Source organism: Hordeum vulgare, chromosome 2H, assembly GCF_904849725.1.
Source record: "Hordeum vulgare subsp. vulgare chromosome 2H, MorexV3_pseudomolecules_assembly, whole genome shotgun sequence".
Taxonomy (NCBI): Eukaryota; Viridiplantae; Streptophyta; class Magnoliopsida; order Poales; family Poaceae; genus Hordeum; species Hordeum vulgare.
Genome location: NC_058519.1, coordinates 624,047,015 through 624,066,229, shown reverse-complemented (window position 1 = coordinate 624,066,229; position 19,215 = coordinate 624,047,015). Strand labels below are relative to the sequence as shown.

At 45.3% G+C, this 19,215-nt stretch overlaps 1 protein-coding gene across 1 annotated transcript; it reads left to right on the top strand.

The window, feature by feature from the left end:
• Positions 1–12,198: 12,198 nt before the first annotated feature.
• Positions 12,199–13,431, top strand: LOC123430929 (cytosolic sulfotransferase 5-like). Its single transcript, XM_045114757.1, has one exon. It carries the CDS (start codon positions 12,217–12,219, stop codon positions 13,321–13,323), a length of 1,107 nt encoding a protein of 368 aa, XP_044970692.1. The 5' UTR covers positions 12,199–12,216; the 3' UTR covers positions 13,324–13,431.
• Positions 13,432–19,215: the final 5,784 nt, after the last annotated feature.

Below are 19,215 nucleotides of genomic sequence, written 5' to 3'. Positions count from 1 at the left end.
GTGGTTCAATTTAATCCAACGCCAGAGAGAAAAATAGAAATGCAATGGCCAAAAAAAAAATCAACCTGCTCAGCTTCAACGATCCCCTGATTCGACGGTGGCACCGAGTCTAGGAGGATGGCGGTAGCAGTGTTGGCTATGGCAGCGGCCATGGAGGATGACGTTGCTGCAGGACATGATTTTTAGGGGGCTGGAAGAGGGTGGTGCCAGATTGGAGCCGCTTGGCCCATGGATTTGAAGAGTGGGGTGGCATCGTACATCTATGGCGGGGCAAATACCAACAAGGGGGCAGCCTGGAGACAAGACGTCGCTAGGGAAGGGGAGCAGTGCTCAGAAGGCCCCGTTGCTAGCAGAACATGCTCGTACGACGGCTGGCGAGGGCAGGGGGTTAGAGGAAGGCGCAATGACGCGGGGAGGTCACGACACCATCCACAAGCAGGATCGTGGCCATGGCAACCACGAGGTGAACAAGGGGAGCGACGGTGGCGATCTTTTGAGGGCGACGAGATTCATAATGCATCGGAGAGTGCGGTGATGGCGGCGCGTCCATGACCAGGATTGCGGCTAACGACCATGAGGCGAATAGGGAGCGGCGACGGTGAATTTTCTCGGCCGCGAGGAGAGAGACGTGATCTGGAGGCTGGAGCGACGGGGTCGGGGAGATGGGTGCGCAGAAGTGGGACATGCGTTCGTGGGTGGTGGGATTTCCCCCCTTTCTATTGGTTTTTATGGGCGTGGATAGAAGGATTGGACAGAGGTTTTTTTTTATTTAATCGTCTGGTTTACGAAGGGATGAAAAAAAATCGGTGGAAGTGCTAGCGGGTAGGGATGGCAATGGGTACCCATTACCCACGTACCCTGCGGGTAAAAACCCTATTAGGGTAAGGGTATGGGACAAAAAATTACCTATGGGTATATAAATAGGAAAATCTGAAACCCATCGGGTAGAGCGGGTATGGGTATGGGATCATATAACCCATACCCATATACCCATGTACCCATATATAAAATCTATGTAAACTCAAAATTATCTATACAATCTACACGATGTCAATAATTTATGAACTGAAAGTGTATGCCTATGTGTTGTTGTTTATGACTATATGATGTTGTTTTATAAGTATGTGTTGTAGTTATAATCTATCTTTGTAAACTATATGATACAATGCAGTTTATAACTATAAGTTTTTTAATTGATGTTTTGCAAATATGGGTAATTTTATCCGCGGGTACCCGTCTACCCTGTCGGGTAACGGGTATGGGAAAAAATTATACCCGTTGACGGGTATGGATAAGGGTGATGGGTAATATCAGACGGGACGGGTAAGGGTATGGGGAGGCTCCACCCGTACCCATACCCTGCGGGTGCCATCCTGTAATGCCCCAAGTGTAGACTTTCCTTTCTTGTAACCTTCCATGTGGGGCCACCTTGTCAGAGATCTTGGTGATATCATTTTGTGCCATGAATTCATGTGTGTTCCCTAGTGCTTACTTCCCTTGCATGCATGAATTACATATCATTCCTTGCCATACTTATGATTGCATGCCATGATCATGTTGCATTTGAGTTTGTTAGGAGTAGTGTTGTGGTGTTGTGAGTGCATGTGATCTTGCTAAGATTAAGTGGTGGTTTTGCACTACCTTGTGAGCATGTGATAATGGTGTGTGATGCAAGAGGAGTGCTAGTCTTTTAAGCTCTTGCTTTCAAACTCCTTTTCCCCTCCCATTTTATTCTTGTCAAAATTCCTTTTTCTCACAGATGTTTCTAAAATGTCTAGTGGGTAGAAAAAAATTGCTTATGAAGGGGTGCAATTTTTCTGATTTGATTCTTTGATTTTGGTGGTGCAAATAAATACAAAACAGTAGGTTAATTACTGTTTTGCATTTATTTCGAACATCTCCAAATATTGCATTCCTATTTTTTCCTATTGGGCTATTATTTCTTATGTCTAGAAGGATTTTTCCTTTTAATTTTTAACCCAGTAATTTTCTTGGGTAATATTTTTCTTCCCTGGAAGCATTCTTTCTCTGTAGCTCTAGTTGGTTAAACTTCCTGTGTAGCTATTCTTTCCCTGGCCCATTGAGCCTTCTCCCGTGCTGGCCCAGTTAGACTCCACCCCTGGCGTTAGAGCCCACTGGCGAGCGCTCCTTCTTCCTCCCGACGTCACCTCCTGTACGACGCGCGCTCAACCTCCCGATCGCCCTCTTCTCGATCCAGCGGCTCGAGCTCGCCTCCCGAGGCGTTAAAAGGAGCCCGAGTCCTCCTCCTCCGCCCTAGGGTTCCCTCTCCTTTCCTCCCCAGCGCCGCCAGTTTCCCTAGTGCCCTCGTTCTTCCCTGGTAAGTCCTGAGAGTGAGCAGAGAGAGAGGGTGCATCGCCTTCCCCGTCAAGCCGCCGATCCGTCGTCTCCGGCTCTGGGCGCCATGTCCGGGGGCTCGGGGTGGGTCCCCGCGACCCATTCCCGGCGCTAGGACCCCGAGGAGCGCCCCCCCCCCCCGCCGAGCTCGTCCTCGTCAACGGGACGAACCGGGCGAACTACGTCCGTCCTCTTCTTCGGTCTTCGGCTTCGTCTGGCCGTCTTCTTCCTCTCCGGCGCTCCTCCTCCCCGTTCGACGCCCCTCTTCTCCCCAAGGTGAGGTCCTCCGCCCTTGCCTCCTCCTCCGCGGTTCGGTCATATTCTGCAGTAGTAGCTTCGTTCCTTCTCTGCTGATTGTGTGTCGTCTAGATAGCGGGTGCAGAGTAAGAGGTGAAGTGGTGCCGCCTTATTGCGTGTGGTAGGGTTAGCAGTAGCAGAAGCAGCTCCTCCTCCCAGCGCGAGGATCCGCCGCGTCGGCAGGGCGTGCGCCCTTCTCTGACAGAAAGTTCTGTCCGTTGGAACTCCAGGTCGGCAGCGCTAGTGGTTCCTGTAGGTTCAGCTCGCAGGTGGTCTAGCGGAAGTAGGAGAGGGCTTCCTCCCCCCCTCTCGGCAGCAGCGCCGTGCCCAGAGGGCCCTCTCGTCGTCGGTAGCGCAGTTCGGCAGCGCCGGCAGGGAGACCCGTCAGGTTCTCTGCCGCGTGCTCCCAGGCGGGCAGGGTTCCGGCAGTTGCAGCTCCGGCAAGCCAAGCGGAGCCCTTTACCCGCGCTCAGGGCGAAAATGAGTCCCCCGAGAGTCCCGCGGGCCCCGCCGTTGGTTCTCTCCGCCGGTGGTGGCCGGGAGTGGCGCCGCCAGCGTCCTCCGGTCTGGCCGCCGGCGGGATGCTTCTCGTGGGAGGCGTGTTCTTCTGTTTCACCTTCTAGTGTTAGTCAGACTCCGGTTCGTAGCCTGATGGTAGTGTCTCTCGGTCGCATGCATGCGCCTGTTGAGAGGTCTAGGGATCGAGTCCCCCCCTCGGCGCCTTTTTGTTTGTTTTCCTTGATTATTTCGGGTCATGGCAGTGCAGACAGATTACCTTGCATATCTCCCTTCCCCTGTCAACAAGAAGCACCGTAGCGCTGTGGCGTGGGTGTGTGGTGCTGGACACCAGGGAACTGGGTTCGAACCCCAGCAGCCCTGTTTCCTTTTTTTTATTTTTATTTTTTTGCATTCTTTTCCTTTTCCTGCCTACTCATTTCCTGTTTTCCTAACTCCTACACTTGTGTCTTATCAGTTTTGTTCCCTGTTGTTTTTTTTTATTTTAAAAACTCCTACGCAGTGGTGATTGCTCCTGTTCCTGCTAGAATAGTGGTGTAGATTTAGTTGTGAGAATGTTTTACATGCTAGGGGTGTTAAATAGTTTTGCTAGCCGGTGATGCTTATAGTGGTTGTACCTTGGTGATGAGGAGCCAACCTTGATTAGGGCATGTTGCTAGATGCCTTGTTAAATATGGGTGTAGTGTTTGGAGGTGATTAGTTGCCCTAGCTATTCTTGCAAAGCCCTAGATTGTGAATCTTGGTGTGGTCTAAGGGATATTGTAGTTTTGTTAGCTTGCTTTGATATAGTATGGTGAGGGTGCCTCCCCCTCATCACATGTCTTGAGGTGAGGAGTAGCACTAGATAGCTATTTATGTTAGCTATTGTGGGTGTGGATTGTTGTGGTAGTTTGCATATTGTTGGTGACATGAATACTAGGAAGATCCTAGTGATGCTTGTGAGAGTGGCACCATCACATGCCCATATGTGGGGGGTGTGTATACTCTCTTGTTATATAAAGATTTCTTGTGTGTGAGCTTGATGCTAGTGCTTGAGAGGAATTGTGGTGTTGGAGTCGTTGATGTGCATGACACAAACATGGGGTTCAAACCCCCATGTCACTTTGTCATTGTGCACATGAAACTCTCCATGTGTTGTCATTTTGGAAGAATACCTTATGGGTTTGCATTCCATGTTGTTGAAAGTTTGGGCTTTGTCTCCATGGTATAGATGGAGCCCAAAGGCATGGATCTTGGTGTGTTAGTTGTAGGGGTTGTGCTCAATACCATAGTGGTGTCAAACACCTCTTGGGAATTTGAGTGTGCAAACTATGCCTAGACAAAGTGGGCATGTGGCTGGAGAATTCCAGATTTTTGAACTCTGAAAATTTCACTAAGTCTGGAATGCTGAAAACATTTTCTTCCCCTGTAGATAAGGTTGTGCTGGTCATCATGTTGAGAACTGGACTTAGTTCAGTGCTAGTGTTTTGAACCTGGTATGTTTGTGAAGCTTCCTGTCAATTTTCAAGTCATTTGGAGTCCATTAGATTGTGTTTTGATTGCTGTTAAAAAGCTTCAGAACAGAAACAGAAACTCAGGTGCAGGAATTTTCACTAAGTCCCTGAGAACTGATGGTTTTGGGAAAGTTGGTGGCCTTGTATCTTCTAGAGTTTAATTCCTTTTGCTGTGATTCTTGCTGGATAAGGTAGTGTTCTTGGTTGGCAACAGACACATATATTATTTGTCATGTTTGAAGACCTGTAGCTATGTTGCATGTTGCTCTCAAACAGCTAAGATGCAGAAACTGGCAGATTGCGTAGTTTTGACATTTGGTTCAAAGTTTGCGTTTAATTGTGGTAGGAGTGTTCTACCTTGCTCCATTTCATTCATGTTGGGTTCATATATGTCTTGGCAACCTGGGAACACCAGATTTGTGCCAATTGTGTGTGTGGTGATGAATCTTTCACGTAGGGCTTCATATCGTGTTTCGGTGTTTCCCGTTGATCCGTAGCTCCGTTTGCAAAGTTCTTTATATGGTTTTGCACCGTTTTTACGAGATGCATCTGTTCATTTCATTACCATGCATGTCCAAATAGTTTAGTGCAAAGTTCTGTCCAGGAACTTGTTGTAGTTATCTTGCTTGTGCTAGTGTTAGAAATAGTGGTGCATGCTCAACTTTCATCTCATGCATCATGTGATTGTTGCATTTTGTGGTGCTGCTGTTCATTGGATGTTATTCTTGTGTTGGGTAGCACCGGGAGCGGAGACCGAATACGTGGAGTCAGGAGAGTACGTGCAGGACGATCCAGAACCATTCCAAGCTGAGGATATCACAGGCAAGATGACATGACCTTGATCCCATATCTAGACTTGTTATGTCAGTTTCGATTCCACGTCATAATGCTCGCTGCCCACCACTGAAAATATATTGCCTCTTCATATGCCATGAGCCTAAACATCTTACTCTTTCCTAGCAAACTTGCATGGCTAGGTAGGCTTGCTCAGCTACTAATGTTAGCGTTGTTAGTTGCAGGTGTTTATAACTCATGAGTTGTCATGAGCTTGATATCATTATATTAATTTCTGCTATTTAATTAATGGATCTATAAATTTGGTAAATGACGGGAGGCCTAGCCTTTTGCCGGGTGTCTTGTTCCGTTATTGCCGCCTTAGTTACCGGTTACCGGTGTTTGATTCCATAATGATCGCTCCTAACACGTTCGGGGTTGTTATGGGGACCCCCTTGATAAATCGCGTTGTGTTAAGACTTGTCCGGCAGGACCCAACATTGGTACTATTTGCTAATCACTTAATAAAAACTGCATAGGGAATAGCTACCCCGAGGTTTCTTAATCAACAACCCGGGCCAGTGCTCCTCATGAGTGTTGGTCCAAACTGGGCAGACTATGGGGCCACCACAGGGCAACCTGAGGTTTGGTATACCTGTAGTGTGACTCATCCGGCGTGTCCTGAGACTGAGATACGCGGCTCTTATCAGGGTCGTCGACACGTCGGGAGGTCCTGCTAGTCTTGTCTTGCCTTAGCGGTATATCTTGCGTATAGGAATCCCGGTGAGGCTTTGGTTTTCCCCAGAGTTGAGGTTTTCCTCTGAGGAATCCGACGAGATCACGAGATTCGTGATAGAGGATGACTTTGCGGCCTGTGTTCGTTTGTGATGGACTAGTTGGAGCACCCCTGCAGGGTTTAATCTTTCGGAAAGCCGTGCCCGCGGTTATGTGGCAACTTGGAATATTTTGTTAACATCCGGTATTAGAAAACTTAAACATAAACTAATAAAATATGCCAACCGGGTGCGTAACCGTGACTGTCCCTTCGAAGATCGCTCTTCGATCGGGAACACGGTGGGGTTATGAATGCCGTAGGTAGGTGTTCAGGATCACTTTCTGATCAAGTAATCACGATCGTTAGTATAGAACGCTGTCATTTCTCCTTTGCGTAAGCTAGCCACTTATTCAATCTTCGGCCGCAGCAACCTGAAACACTTCACCCCTTCCTTACCCAATAACATGACTAGTTCTGGCACCAAGGTCTTAGATTGCTGAGTCCCCGTGACTCACGGATTCCTCCGAAACTTCCAGCAGGTACAGGTACCCCAGAGTCAGACGATCCCGACGGCACCCAGCTGGCGTGGCAGTACGACGAGGAGACAGATCGCCTTTACGTAAACTATCCAGAGGGCTGAGCCGTGGTCGTGATCGTGGGCCTGCAGCGGGTAGCATAGCATTTCCCTTGTTTTGTAGTCCGTACCGGAACTACTTTGGTTGTATCTGCGTTGTACTCTGTATCTTTAATAAGAAGACAGTTGAATCCCAGATTGTCTACTATATTTATTGTTATGTGCTATGTTTACTTGCTTGCAAAACACTTTGATGCGCTTCTTTCCTATTCGGGGCCCTCGACCCCCGGATCGGAAAGGACCGCATCTTGGTCGTTACACATCCCTACTAGCGGGAGGAAGTGGGGAGGTGGGATCGAGAGGTCGAACCATCGCTCTGGTTGAACCATCACGACGGTCGATCCTGCTTTAATAATAGAGATGACCAGTACTGTCCGTCGGTCGACCATGGCGAGTTTAGGCGGGTCGCTCCCTAGTCCTAGGATCTGGCCACGAATAATCCCCACCTCCTCGCATCGCACTCAGTTTGGACATTTGGCTACCCTAATCCCAAATCACCTCCAATTGAAAGCATGTGAATGGAAATTCTGAAATATATTAAAAAATAATGCCATCATTAGGACTTAAATCGTGATGGACTGAGAATATCGTTGTCTTTCTAACCATCCAATCTATACCTATACTAATTCTGGACTCCCTAAAAATTCCACGTAAATTAGATTTTACGAGCCGTTCATCTAGCGTGGGACCGAATTATTACAGTGTAGATCCAACCTTTAAATCCGGAGAAAAAAAATTTTGTCAACACTAAAAAAAGAAAAAGAAAAAACATATCTCAATCTATAGCTGTACCACTTGTTACCTTAGATATTTTGACAATATAATAACTGCCTAAAAATGACCACGTCTATCGCTCTGCTTCTCCTAATCTCTCACGACTCTTTCTTTTCTATAGGTCCCCTTCTTAATATCTCACATCTCATGCTGTCAAAAAACAAATATCTCACATCCCATATCTCACGACTCTCCTTCCTCTATTTTCTAGGTCAGCAAATGAAAAAAGAATCACGATCTCAGAAGCCGAGCCGTCCTTGGCGCGGCGGCGACCGTCTTCTCTACCGATATGATGGCAGATCTTCATCATCTATAGCTCCCCGGCGGCGATCACAGAAGCCTAATCCATGGCATGACGCCTTATACCAGCACTCCTCCATTGCTACGTGCCTAGACACGATCATCCTGGGGACAGGAAAGGAGCACCAATCCTCAAGTCAGTCATCTATGCTCTCTCCTGACCTCATCTTTCTCATGTGTTCTGCTACAAAAATTTGTGCATATAACTCTGTGGCTCTCTCCGGACCAGGTCGCCACATCCAGATTTACTAACGCACACATATTTTGTGTTCAAGTATTAATTACCGTCGTCTAGACAAGTAGCATAGGTTACGACTGATTAGACATGCAGTATACAATCCCATTAAATTGGGTAGGAGTTATTTTATATACAAAAAATCATTTGCATTCATAAAAAATACATTTATCTGAGAAAAAATCTTAATAAATCTTGACCTGTACATATATTTGAAGGATAACATTCTTATAAATATCACTCAAATGTTATTGTATTTTATCATCGATGTGTTTGTTTGTTCCTCAATTTTCCTTTATTAATTTATATTTGCAATGGTATATTTCCTAACCAATTAGAATCTTCTAGATGACATAGGTCTACTTGATACGGCAATATGTAATTTCATGATCTTACAATGTTCATGTCAGTTAGTCAATGTAATTCTTGGTAGGAATCCTCTTGCGATGAGTCTGATTTCATGAATAAGAACTACTTCCATACCCATATAGAATAGAATTGCTCACAAGTCTATAATCGAGGGAACAAGGTTGTCCATACAAACTTTACATCAGCAAGGTAAGAAACTGACCTAATTTAAATTATATAGCACCGATTATTACTCAAAGTTGCATATGCAAGCACTCTTTATACATGCTGTATTTATGGATGCCAAATAGCAAAAAATCACAACGAATTAAATTTAATATTGATTTGAGTGTGAGACAATGCAAATGTACAAAAACTACAAAATCAAATGAATGGTTCTATTATAATGTAGAATTTGAAATTATAAGGTGTTTCACATGTGTTATGATCTAAACAAGATTCAAAAGTTATAAATGGTCTGAGGTTTTTCATATATATTAATTTATAAACTAGCCCGTGCGAATGCACGGGTTGGCGACTAGTAACAGATTAATTTGCAAAAAGCTGAACTTATGTATGAGAAACGCAGCTGATCGAACGCACAGAACGTGATTGACCCAAAACTCAATCGGCACGCAAAGAATTACCTATATAAATTTTGCAAGGAATATTGCGGTTGACTTGAGGGCAAAACAGAAAAATGTATTGCTAGTAGTACAAGGTACTATTCACACCAATTTAGGCTTATCAAAACACACGTCGTATATAAATACCAGAACCAGAACCAGGAAAGAGCGATTACTGGATGGACAAAACCAGAAGCTGGCACTCTGAAAATAAACTGTGACGGAAGTTACAATAAGGATACTTTGATACGAGGTTGGGGCTACATTATCAGGGATCATGAAGGAGATGTCGTGGTCTCGGCTGCGGGGAGGCTACACCATGTCTACGACGCATTACAAGCTGAAGCTGAAGCCTGCATACGTGCTATCTACAAGGCGCAGGAGTTAGGCATTGGCAACGTGGTGATGAAAACAGATGCCTCCACTTTGGTTTCGGCGATCAAGACATCAAGATATGATCTGGCTGCAAATGGCAATTTGTTCCAAGAGATTAAAGCTTTTGTTTCTTTAAACTTTATTTCTTTCGACGTTGTTCATTGCCCACGGGCTTGTAATAAGGTTGCAGACGCTCTTGCGATGCATGGGTCGAAGATGGTGCTTGCTCCCCAAGCCGTATGGTCGGGTCTTGCTCCTACCTTTGCCCAAGGTCTCGTTGCCGCCGACTATGGATGGCGTGGTGATTAATGGAATGAAATGTTCCCAGTTCAAAAAAATAAACACACGTCGTACTGCAAAATCATGGAGCACAACGGATCATTAGTCCAAATGTGCAAATCAACGTTTTGATGCCAACAAAATCATAGGGTCGCGGTAACGCCCACACGTGTGGACGCTAAGGGCTATTGCCATATGTTTTGTATAGTATCTAAAAAAACCAGCTCATACACCTACGTGTGGGTCAAACAGATAATGTTCACACGTCCGACCTTCTGTCTCACGTCATCGCATGTATGCATATGGATTTTTTTTTGAATTTTCAGTTTTTAAAATGTTTTATCTTTTAAATGAAAAATCTGATTGAGGATTCATTTTCATTATTAAAACCATCGCGACGAGATCTTCAAAACTAGATCTCATATCGATATATTTTGATAAAAAAATTCTGGTTTAAAAAATGTCACGTGTATTGCATATGATTTGCCATGATTTTTACACCGAAGTTGCCATGATATGTTTCAATCATTTTTTTATTCTACCTTTAAAATTATATTTTGACATATTATAAAAAAGAAATTAATAAAATAGACTTGCCATGAACCATAATCTAAAATTACCATGGTGGATTATCATGGTAAAAAAATGACATGGTCAATTAATAAAAATTGCCGTAAAAATTAGTTGGAAATATAGCGTTAGCTTTAAATCTAAAAGAAAAAGATAGGTAAAACATGTCATGGCAACTACGGGGTAAACATCATGACAACTTTTGGTAAAAAAAAAATTCACCGATCATGATCAAAATTCTAAAATTGCCATGTTGTATAAATTAAATTTGTCAAGATGGATTACTAAAAATTGCCATGATCCATGCATTAAATTTTCCGTGGTTAATTACTAAGAAATACCACGTTCAATTAATAAAAATTATCGTAAAAAGTAGTTGAAAGTATAACAATAGTTTTAAATGTAGAAGAAAAAATAGATAAAACATGTCATGACAACTGTAATGTAAACAGTATAGAAACTACAGTGTAATATCATGGCAACTTTTGTCAAAAAAAAACATCATCGAAACATATCAGCATGGTATCTAGTTTTGAAGTCTTCGTCGAGATGTATTTAATGATGAATATGTATATTTAATTGGATTTTTAATTAGGGGATAAAACATTTTTAAGACGAAAACCAAAAAAGATTTTCCTGCTGAGAGAGAAACAGACGTGCGAGCGAAGTGATTAAATGTCCACACACCAGCCAAGTCCTAGATGGCAAATAAATTCACACATCAACTGTCAAGATTCGTGTAACAACAAACAGACGATAATCCATGCGTGTGGGCGGTTTGCAATCGTTCACACGTGTGGGCATTATCTTTTGCGAAATCATAAGAGTCCTGATATTGCCCACACGTGTGGGCGTTAAGAGAGTCCTGACACACGTCCCGTGTGGTGTGTTGGAGAAACAATCCACACACCTACATGTGGGCAAAACAACTAACACACACGTCCGGCCTCCTGTCTCGCGACTCGCACGTCCGGCCTGCCACCTTGCCGTCCCGCGTGCCCCCGCGTGACAATTGTCATGGTTGCTAAACCATGGCAACTGTTTGTTTAACTCTAGTTGCCTTGTGTGGACAACTACAGTTGCCATGTTGCTCAACTACAGTCGCCATGTCTGAACAACTGCATTACCATGTAACTCTAGAAAGACATGGCAACTGAGTGATGTGCGGGCATGCATGTGGACGCATGACGGCAGTTCCATCCAGTTGCCATGTAACACTGGAAAAACATCGCAACTGACAAGCGTGTGGGCGCGCGACTACTGTTTCACTCAGTTGATATGTAACACTCGGAAGACATGTCAACTGACACGGATGCAGACACTACAGTTTCACTCAGTTGCCATGTGACACTGAGAAGACATGGCAACTTACAGGCATGCGGGCACGGTAGTTCCACTCAGTCGCCATGTAACACTGGGAAGACATGGCAACTGAGAGGCATGCGGGCATGACAGTTCCACTCAGTTGTCATGTAACACTGGCAAGACATGACAACTGACAGCCATGCGGACGTGTGGGCGCGACGCTAGTTTCACCACACACCGGATTAGGAGCCGTGAGCTCTGCGTGCGCGAAACAGACGTGTGGGCGAACTGATAAACACCCACACACCACCCCCTTCCTACATTACACAAAAATTCTGTTAAAAATACAAAGATTCGTACAATCACAAACGAAAGCAAACATCCACACATCTCGGCGTTATCTTTTCGGAATCATAATGCCACAAATAGTGGCTTTTTGTGCACGGTGTCGGTGTGTATTAGGTGATGCTCCTTTTGCGCTGTGTGGTGGACACTGGACACGCCCTTTATTTATAGGCAATTATTAGGTAGGCAGTGTTGTATGTAGTGTAGGATTATATATGAGTCATTCACTGAGGACACTCTTCTCGTTAAGACCATCAATGGCGGACGCTCCTGTTGCTTCGGTCGGCCCCGTCCCTTTCAAGGACGTCGACGCTGATTCAGGCTCGGGCTCCTCCGTGCTGGAGCAGCTTCCGGAAGAGCACGCCGACCTTGTGTCCGGACTGCCGTGCGCGCCGAGGCCCAACGGCCTGTCGAACCTCCGTTGCTACGAGGGCTTCTGGCTGCCGGAGTGGTCTGTCCCAGTGGCCGTCGCCCTGCAGCGCCGCTTCCAGCCCCGCCGGGACGACGTCATCGTCGCCAGCTTTCCCAAGTGCGGCACCACCTGGGTTAACGCGCTGACGTTTGCCACCATGGCCCGACGTGCTCACCCCGCCGCCGGCGCCGGGCACCCGCTTCTACGCCTCAACCCGCACCAGTGCGTCCCTTTCCTGGAGGCCCTCTTCCGCAGCCGCCGCGGGGAGGCCAAACTGGAGGCGCTACCGTCGCCGCGCCTCATGAACACGCACATGCCGCTCCGCATGATGCCGCCGGCGGACAGCGCCGGCGGGTGCAAGGTCGTGTACGTCTGCAGGGAGCCCAAGGACATGGTGGTCTCGCTCTGGCACTACCTCCGGCGGCTGCAGCCCGATCTGCCGCTCGCCGACGTGTCCGAGTCGGTGTGCGGCGGCGCAGCGATGTACGGGCCGGTGTGGGACCACATCCTCGGCTACTGGAGTGCCAGCACGGCGAGGCCGGATAGCGTGCTCTTCTTGCGGTACGAGGAGCTGCTCCGCGACCCCGCCAAGCACGTCAGGAAGCTAGCGCGGTTCGTGGGGCTGCCTTTCTCCGGCGCGGAGGAGGAGGCCGGCGTCGTCGACGACATCGTCAAGCTCTGCAGCATCGGGCACCTCAAGACATTGGAGGCCAACAAAACAGGCCACGTGGATCCCATCTTCCCGATCCCGCGCGAGGCGCTATTCAGGAAGGGCGTGGCCGGTGACTGGGTGAACTACATGACACCGGAAATGGCACGACGCATCGATGAGATCGTGGCCGACAAGTTCCACACAACAGGGCTCACTTTTCAGGAGTGGCTTACGCACGCCGATTCCATCGATTTATAAGGCGCTAGTAACGTAACACGCGTTAGAGAAAAGTATAATAAGATACGGTCAACACGCTGTAAGGATTAAACTATTGTATTTTGAGGTAATTACATTAATGATATCTTAACTTGGCTTTAATGTTCACTTTGATGCATAAACTTGAAAAATACGCAGAACTTGTGCTAAATCTTGGCTCTATAATGCAAATACGGTTCAAATCACGTTTTCATACGTCCATCCATTCGGCTGACTAGGATGACAACGTGTATGCGGGACCCACTGTCAACGAGTGTGACCGCGCACATAGGTGTGTGGCCGCGCTGGTGGGTTAAATTTTGTAGAGAATTCCTTTTTTTCTCTTATTTTTGCAAAGAAGCCCGGCCCTGATCTGTTGGGACACCACATCCCTGAATTCACGCTCATATCCTAACTGTTGTGATTGAAAATGAGAGAGATGTAAATGGAAAACAACTATCCACTTTATTCTTGATGATGAACTTTATATGACAGGGAAAGGCGGTTCCCGCATATGTCGGTTCCCGCATCGTGCGTGCGGTTACAAGTAGGGATTAACTTAATTAATTACATAATTAATTAAACTCTAACACTCCCCCTAATCTCTACTTGTCCTTGAACGTGTTCATCATCTTGTAATAATCTCCTCGAAAAACTCTGTGGGAAAAATATAAGGAGTGGTGTAGTATATGCAGCTAAAACTCCTTCAAACCCTGTGGGAAAATAAGGAGAAAATGATACCGCATATAATGGTTATTGCCTCCGTTAACTCCATATGAAACGCATCCATAGAATAAGAGGACAATAAACATGTCGTATATACTTTTCCTAAAAAACCCGGTGGGGAAAACAGATAGTATGACATGTGTTCTTATGTTGATATTACCTCATTAAAAACCTTGATGAGAACCTCTAGAGTAAACTCATAAAGGGAAAAGAGTGTAATATGAGGCTTTGAACAGGAACAGTTTAAGAAGATACTCCCCCTGACTCTTGCAAATCTCGGAGCCGTCGCATCCCAATTCCATGAAGGTATTTCTGGAATGTTGAAGCTGGCAGAGACTTTGTGAAAAGATCAGCGAGATTATCACATGACTTGACTTGCAAGATGTTGATTTCACCACTCTTCTGGAGTTCATGGGGATAAAACAACTTAGGGGCAATATGCTTAGTGACATTGCTCTTTATGTATCATGTTTGCATCTGTGCAACACAAGCCGCATTATCTTCATAGATAATGGTAGGTGATTCGATAGAACCAATTCCACATGACTGTTGTATGTGGTTTATCATTCTGCGAAGCCACGTGCATTCACGTGATGCCTCATATAAAGCAATTATCTCAGAATGATTGGTAGATGTTGCAACAAGGGTCTGTTTCGAAGGCTTCCATGATATAGCAGTTCCACCATGTAGGAATACAAAGCCGGTCTGCGATCTGGCATTATGGGGATCAGATAAATAGCCAGCATCTGTATATCCAATTATACCAGAGTCCAGTTTTTCCTGGAATTGAAAGTATAGACCAAGATCCTTTGTGCCTTGGAGATATCGAAAGACATTCTTGACTCCCGACCAATGGCGTTTGGTGGGAGCTGCGCTGTGTCTAGCAAGTAGATTTACTGCAAATGCAATATCGGGTCTTGTGCAATTTGCAAGATACATAAGCGCTCCAATAGCACTGAGATATGGAACCTCGGGTCGCAAAATCTCTTCACCATCATCCCTTGGTCTGAACGGATCTTTCTCTACGTCTAGAGATCGAACCACCATGGGAGTTTTAGACGGGTAGGATTTGTCCATATTGAATTTCTCCAATATTTTCTAGATATAGGCAGCTTGGTGTACCATTATTCCAGAGGTAAGGTGCTCGAGTTGGAGACCCAAGCAAAATTTGGTTTGACCCAAATCCTTCATCTCAAATTCCATCTTTAGGTGATTGCGTGCTTTATCAATATCTGGTGCATTGCCGATGATGTTGAGATCATCAACATACACAGAAATGATGCAAAATCCTGTAGAGGACTTCTTGATGAAGACACATGGGCAATCATCACTATTGGAGTAACCTTTCTGAAGAAGGAACTCACTTAGTCGGTTGTACCACATCCGCCCCGACTGTTTTAAGCCATACAATGACTTATTCAGCTTTACACAATATATGTTGCGTTTTGCATTGTTACTCGGGACAGAGATACCGTCAGGAACCTTCATATATATGTCCGAATCTAGTGACCTGTAAAGATATGCGGTCACGACGTCCATCAACTGCATGGATAGACGATTTTGTACTGCCATTGATATAAGATATCGGAAAGTTGTTCCACTCATTACTGGAGAGTATGTCTCATTGAAATCAATGCCGGGTTTCTGCGTAAAACCTTGTGCTACGAGCCTTGCTTTATATCTCACCACCTCATTGTTCTCATTCCGTTTCCGGAGGAAAACCCATTTGAATCCCACAGGGAAAACATTGGGAGGTGTAGGTATTGCTTCAGTGAATACCTTCCTTTTGTTAAGCGAGGCAATTTCTGCTTGGATTGCATCCTTCCATTTAGGCCAGTCGGAGCGCCTTTGGCACTCGACGATAGACTTTGGATCATGATCAGTGATAAGGATATCTGCAATCTTTTCAGCAAAATATATGTCGACAGTCGTAGATTTGCGGTCAAATGATTCTCCAGAATCAACATAGTTGATGGAAATTTCTTGCACCCCTAGAGACTCTTCGTTATTTCCCAATACGATTGAGTCTAGGTGTTCCGATGTTCCAGCTAGTTTGTGCACACTGGAGCTGGGTTGTGAAGGTTGCCCTTCTACTTGATGTAAACTACCCATAAGGTGTTCATCAACATTGAGTTGACTTGCATTTACTGATTTTGAGGATTTTCTCCTCTCTCTCCTTTGCTGCTTGCGAGAAGGAGGTTCCGGGTCAGCGGCCGTACTACTCCCCCTCTTTTTAGGAACAGGGAGTTGAGTGGTTTTAGTTGGTACCTCCACTCTTTCGGGCGCATTCCTGGCTGGAATCAAGGATTTTGTAACACCTTTTAGATCAGTAAATGAATCTGGCAGATTATTTGCAAGATGTTGCAAATTAATAATTTTTCGAACTTTAGTTCGGTCTCTTGAGTACGTGGATCAGAGGTTGAAATGGCAATGGAATTCCAATCAATTTCCGGGCATTCTTTCTGGTACTTGAAATCTCCCCCTAATGCCGGAAAATGTTCCTCGTCAAAAATGCAATCAGCGTGACGGGCTGTGAATAAATCCCCAGTAAGGGGTTCCAGGTATTTGATAATCGACGGTGATTTGTACCCCACATAGATCCCAAGTTTCCTGTGTGGGCCCATGGATGTCCGCTGTGGTGGTGAGATTGGGACGTACGTAGCACATCCGAACTTACGCAGATGGGAAATGCTGGGAGGATTTCCACGTACCAATTGCAGAGGGGAAGTACTGTGATATGCAGTAGGTCGCAATTGGATTAAGTCAGCAGCGTGTAAAATTGCATGACCCCAACACGAAGTTGGCAAGCTGCAATTCATTAACAAAGGTCTTGCAATGAGTTTGATCCTTTTAATTAGAGATTCAGCCAAACCATTTTGAGTATGGACGTATGGGACAGAGTGCTGAACTTCTATCCCCAAGGCCATGCAATAGTCATTGAAAGCACGTGAGGAGAATTCTGCAGCATTGTCCATGCGAATTGATTTAATCCGATTATCTGGATAATGGGCCTGTAACTTAATTACTTCCCGCATTATCTTGGCAAATGCATGGTTTCGTGTGGATAGAAGGCACACGTGTGACCATCGTGTAGATGCGTCAATCAGAACCATGAAATACCGAAATGGTCCAGATAATGGTTGGATAGGACCACAAATGTCACCTTGAATGCGTTCAAGGAACTGAAGCGGTTCAGCTTGTATTTTAAGGTGTGATGGCCTCAAAATTAGTTTCCCTGTGGCGCAGGATGTGCACACAAAGTCTGATGACTGAGGAAACTTTGACTCAAGCAAATTATGACCAATGGAATTGCTAGTAATTTTCCTCATCATCCCAACACTGGGGTGGCCAAGGCGATCATGCCAAGTTTGGAATGCATTAACATTCTGAAAAATTACCTTGTAAGCAACATGTTCTACGGGCTTGATGTACGTATAGTACAGTCCGGACGATAGTGAAGGAATTCTTTCAAGTACTTGCTTGCCATATCCGTAATCTTTTGTGAAGAATAGAAACTCTTCTTTGTTGTCCTGATGAGTTTCAATGTGAAAACCATTTTTACGGATATCTCGAAAACTGATGAGGGTACGGGATGAATCGGGATACAGCAAGGCATCCTCAATTGTCACCTGTGTACCACCTGGGAGGGTAAATATGGCACGTCCAGTGCCAACAATTACCGTATCGTGTCCAGCGATTGTCAAAATATCTCCATTCATGTTTTTCAGAGTCTGAAAATATTTCAACTCCCTCAGAATGGAGTTTGTGGTAGCACTGTCCACAAGGCATAGTTCCTCTTCCATCGGATTGTCCCCGTAGAAAGCTATATATAAAAATGAGGAATTTTCAATAAGAAAACCCTATTTCAATACATAGAATACAATCTTATTATATCCAAGTGCTGATACAATATATAAATGACAACAATACTTATGTTCTATTGCAATCATCACACATGGATATGATTTATTTAATAAATCGATCACTAAGGAGATAATGGGACTAATCGAAGTCTCCAAAAATGTTGGTTGAGGCGTACTCAACCATCATGTTCTCCGTGTCTGTTGGATCCTCCGATGTATGGAGTGTCATGGTGTTGCTAGATCCGGGAGGAACTTCTTGCGAACTACTAGCTCCATTGGTGCCATCTGGATGAAGGTTGAAGTTGGCTTCAAACCTTTTCCCGTGAGGTACTTTGCGTCCCTTAGATTGCTGATACAGAATTGCCAGATGCTTTGGGGTCTTGCACTTATTGGTAGGATGCGTGTAGCATCCACACTTGTCACAAAGCTTAGTTTTATCAAACTTGGGCTTTGCGGTGCCTTTCCCACGGTCCGAGTTTCCAGGCTTTCTGTTCCGGTTGCGCTTGCGTTTACCCTTGAAGTTCGATGGCTTGCCATGGGACGCACTATCAAACTTTCATTTGTTCACGACGTTCATATGAACTTCAGGCAGAGGTTGGGAACCAACCAGACGCTGAGAACCATTCTTAGCGAGTAGTTCATCATGCTTTTCAGCCTGAAGTAGGATATGAATGAGGTCGGAATAGACTTGGTAGTCACGAGCGCTGTACTGTTGCTGGAGGACCCTTTCAGATGGGAGCATAGTAGACAGAGTTTTTTCTATCTTTTCCGCATCAGTAGGTTCCTTCCCGCAAAAGCGTAATTTGGAACTTATCTTATGAACCTCGTGATTGTATGCCCCGATGGATTTGAAATCCTGGAGTCGGATATGCGTCCAATCATGGAGTGCTTCCGGCAGGACAACTGCCTTTTGCTGTTCATACCTCGTCTTGAGGGCCTGAAACAGAGTAAGTGGGGATTCCTCCTCCAAATATTCAGATTTGAGATCTGGGTGGATATGGTGCCTTATGATGTATAAGGCGACATATTTCTGTTCATCTCTCAACGGCGTGACTCCATCCGGAAGAGGATCTTCCAGAGTCTGGATTGCATGCACTAATCCACGGGATGCAAGAGCGATCTTGATGTCCATGGCCCAGGTAGGATAGTTGTGGCCATTGAGGTCGAGTGCATCGAACTCTCTTCCAGCCATTAGTTACCTACATGGGTAAACCGGAGATTATTGATTTACACCGTGGTAAATAAAAACCTTCATGGTTACGTTGTATTTGAACGTTGCAAAATTAATGTTAACTTCAAGAAATGG

Excerpts from the sequence above, each read along its gene's own strand:
- LOC123430929 (XM_045114757.1), top strand. The coding sequence starts at position 12,217 with ATGAGTCATTCACTGAGGACACTCTTCTCGTTAAGACCATCAATGGCG.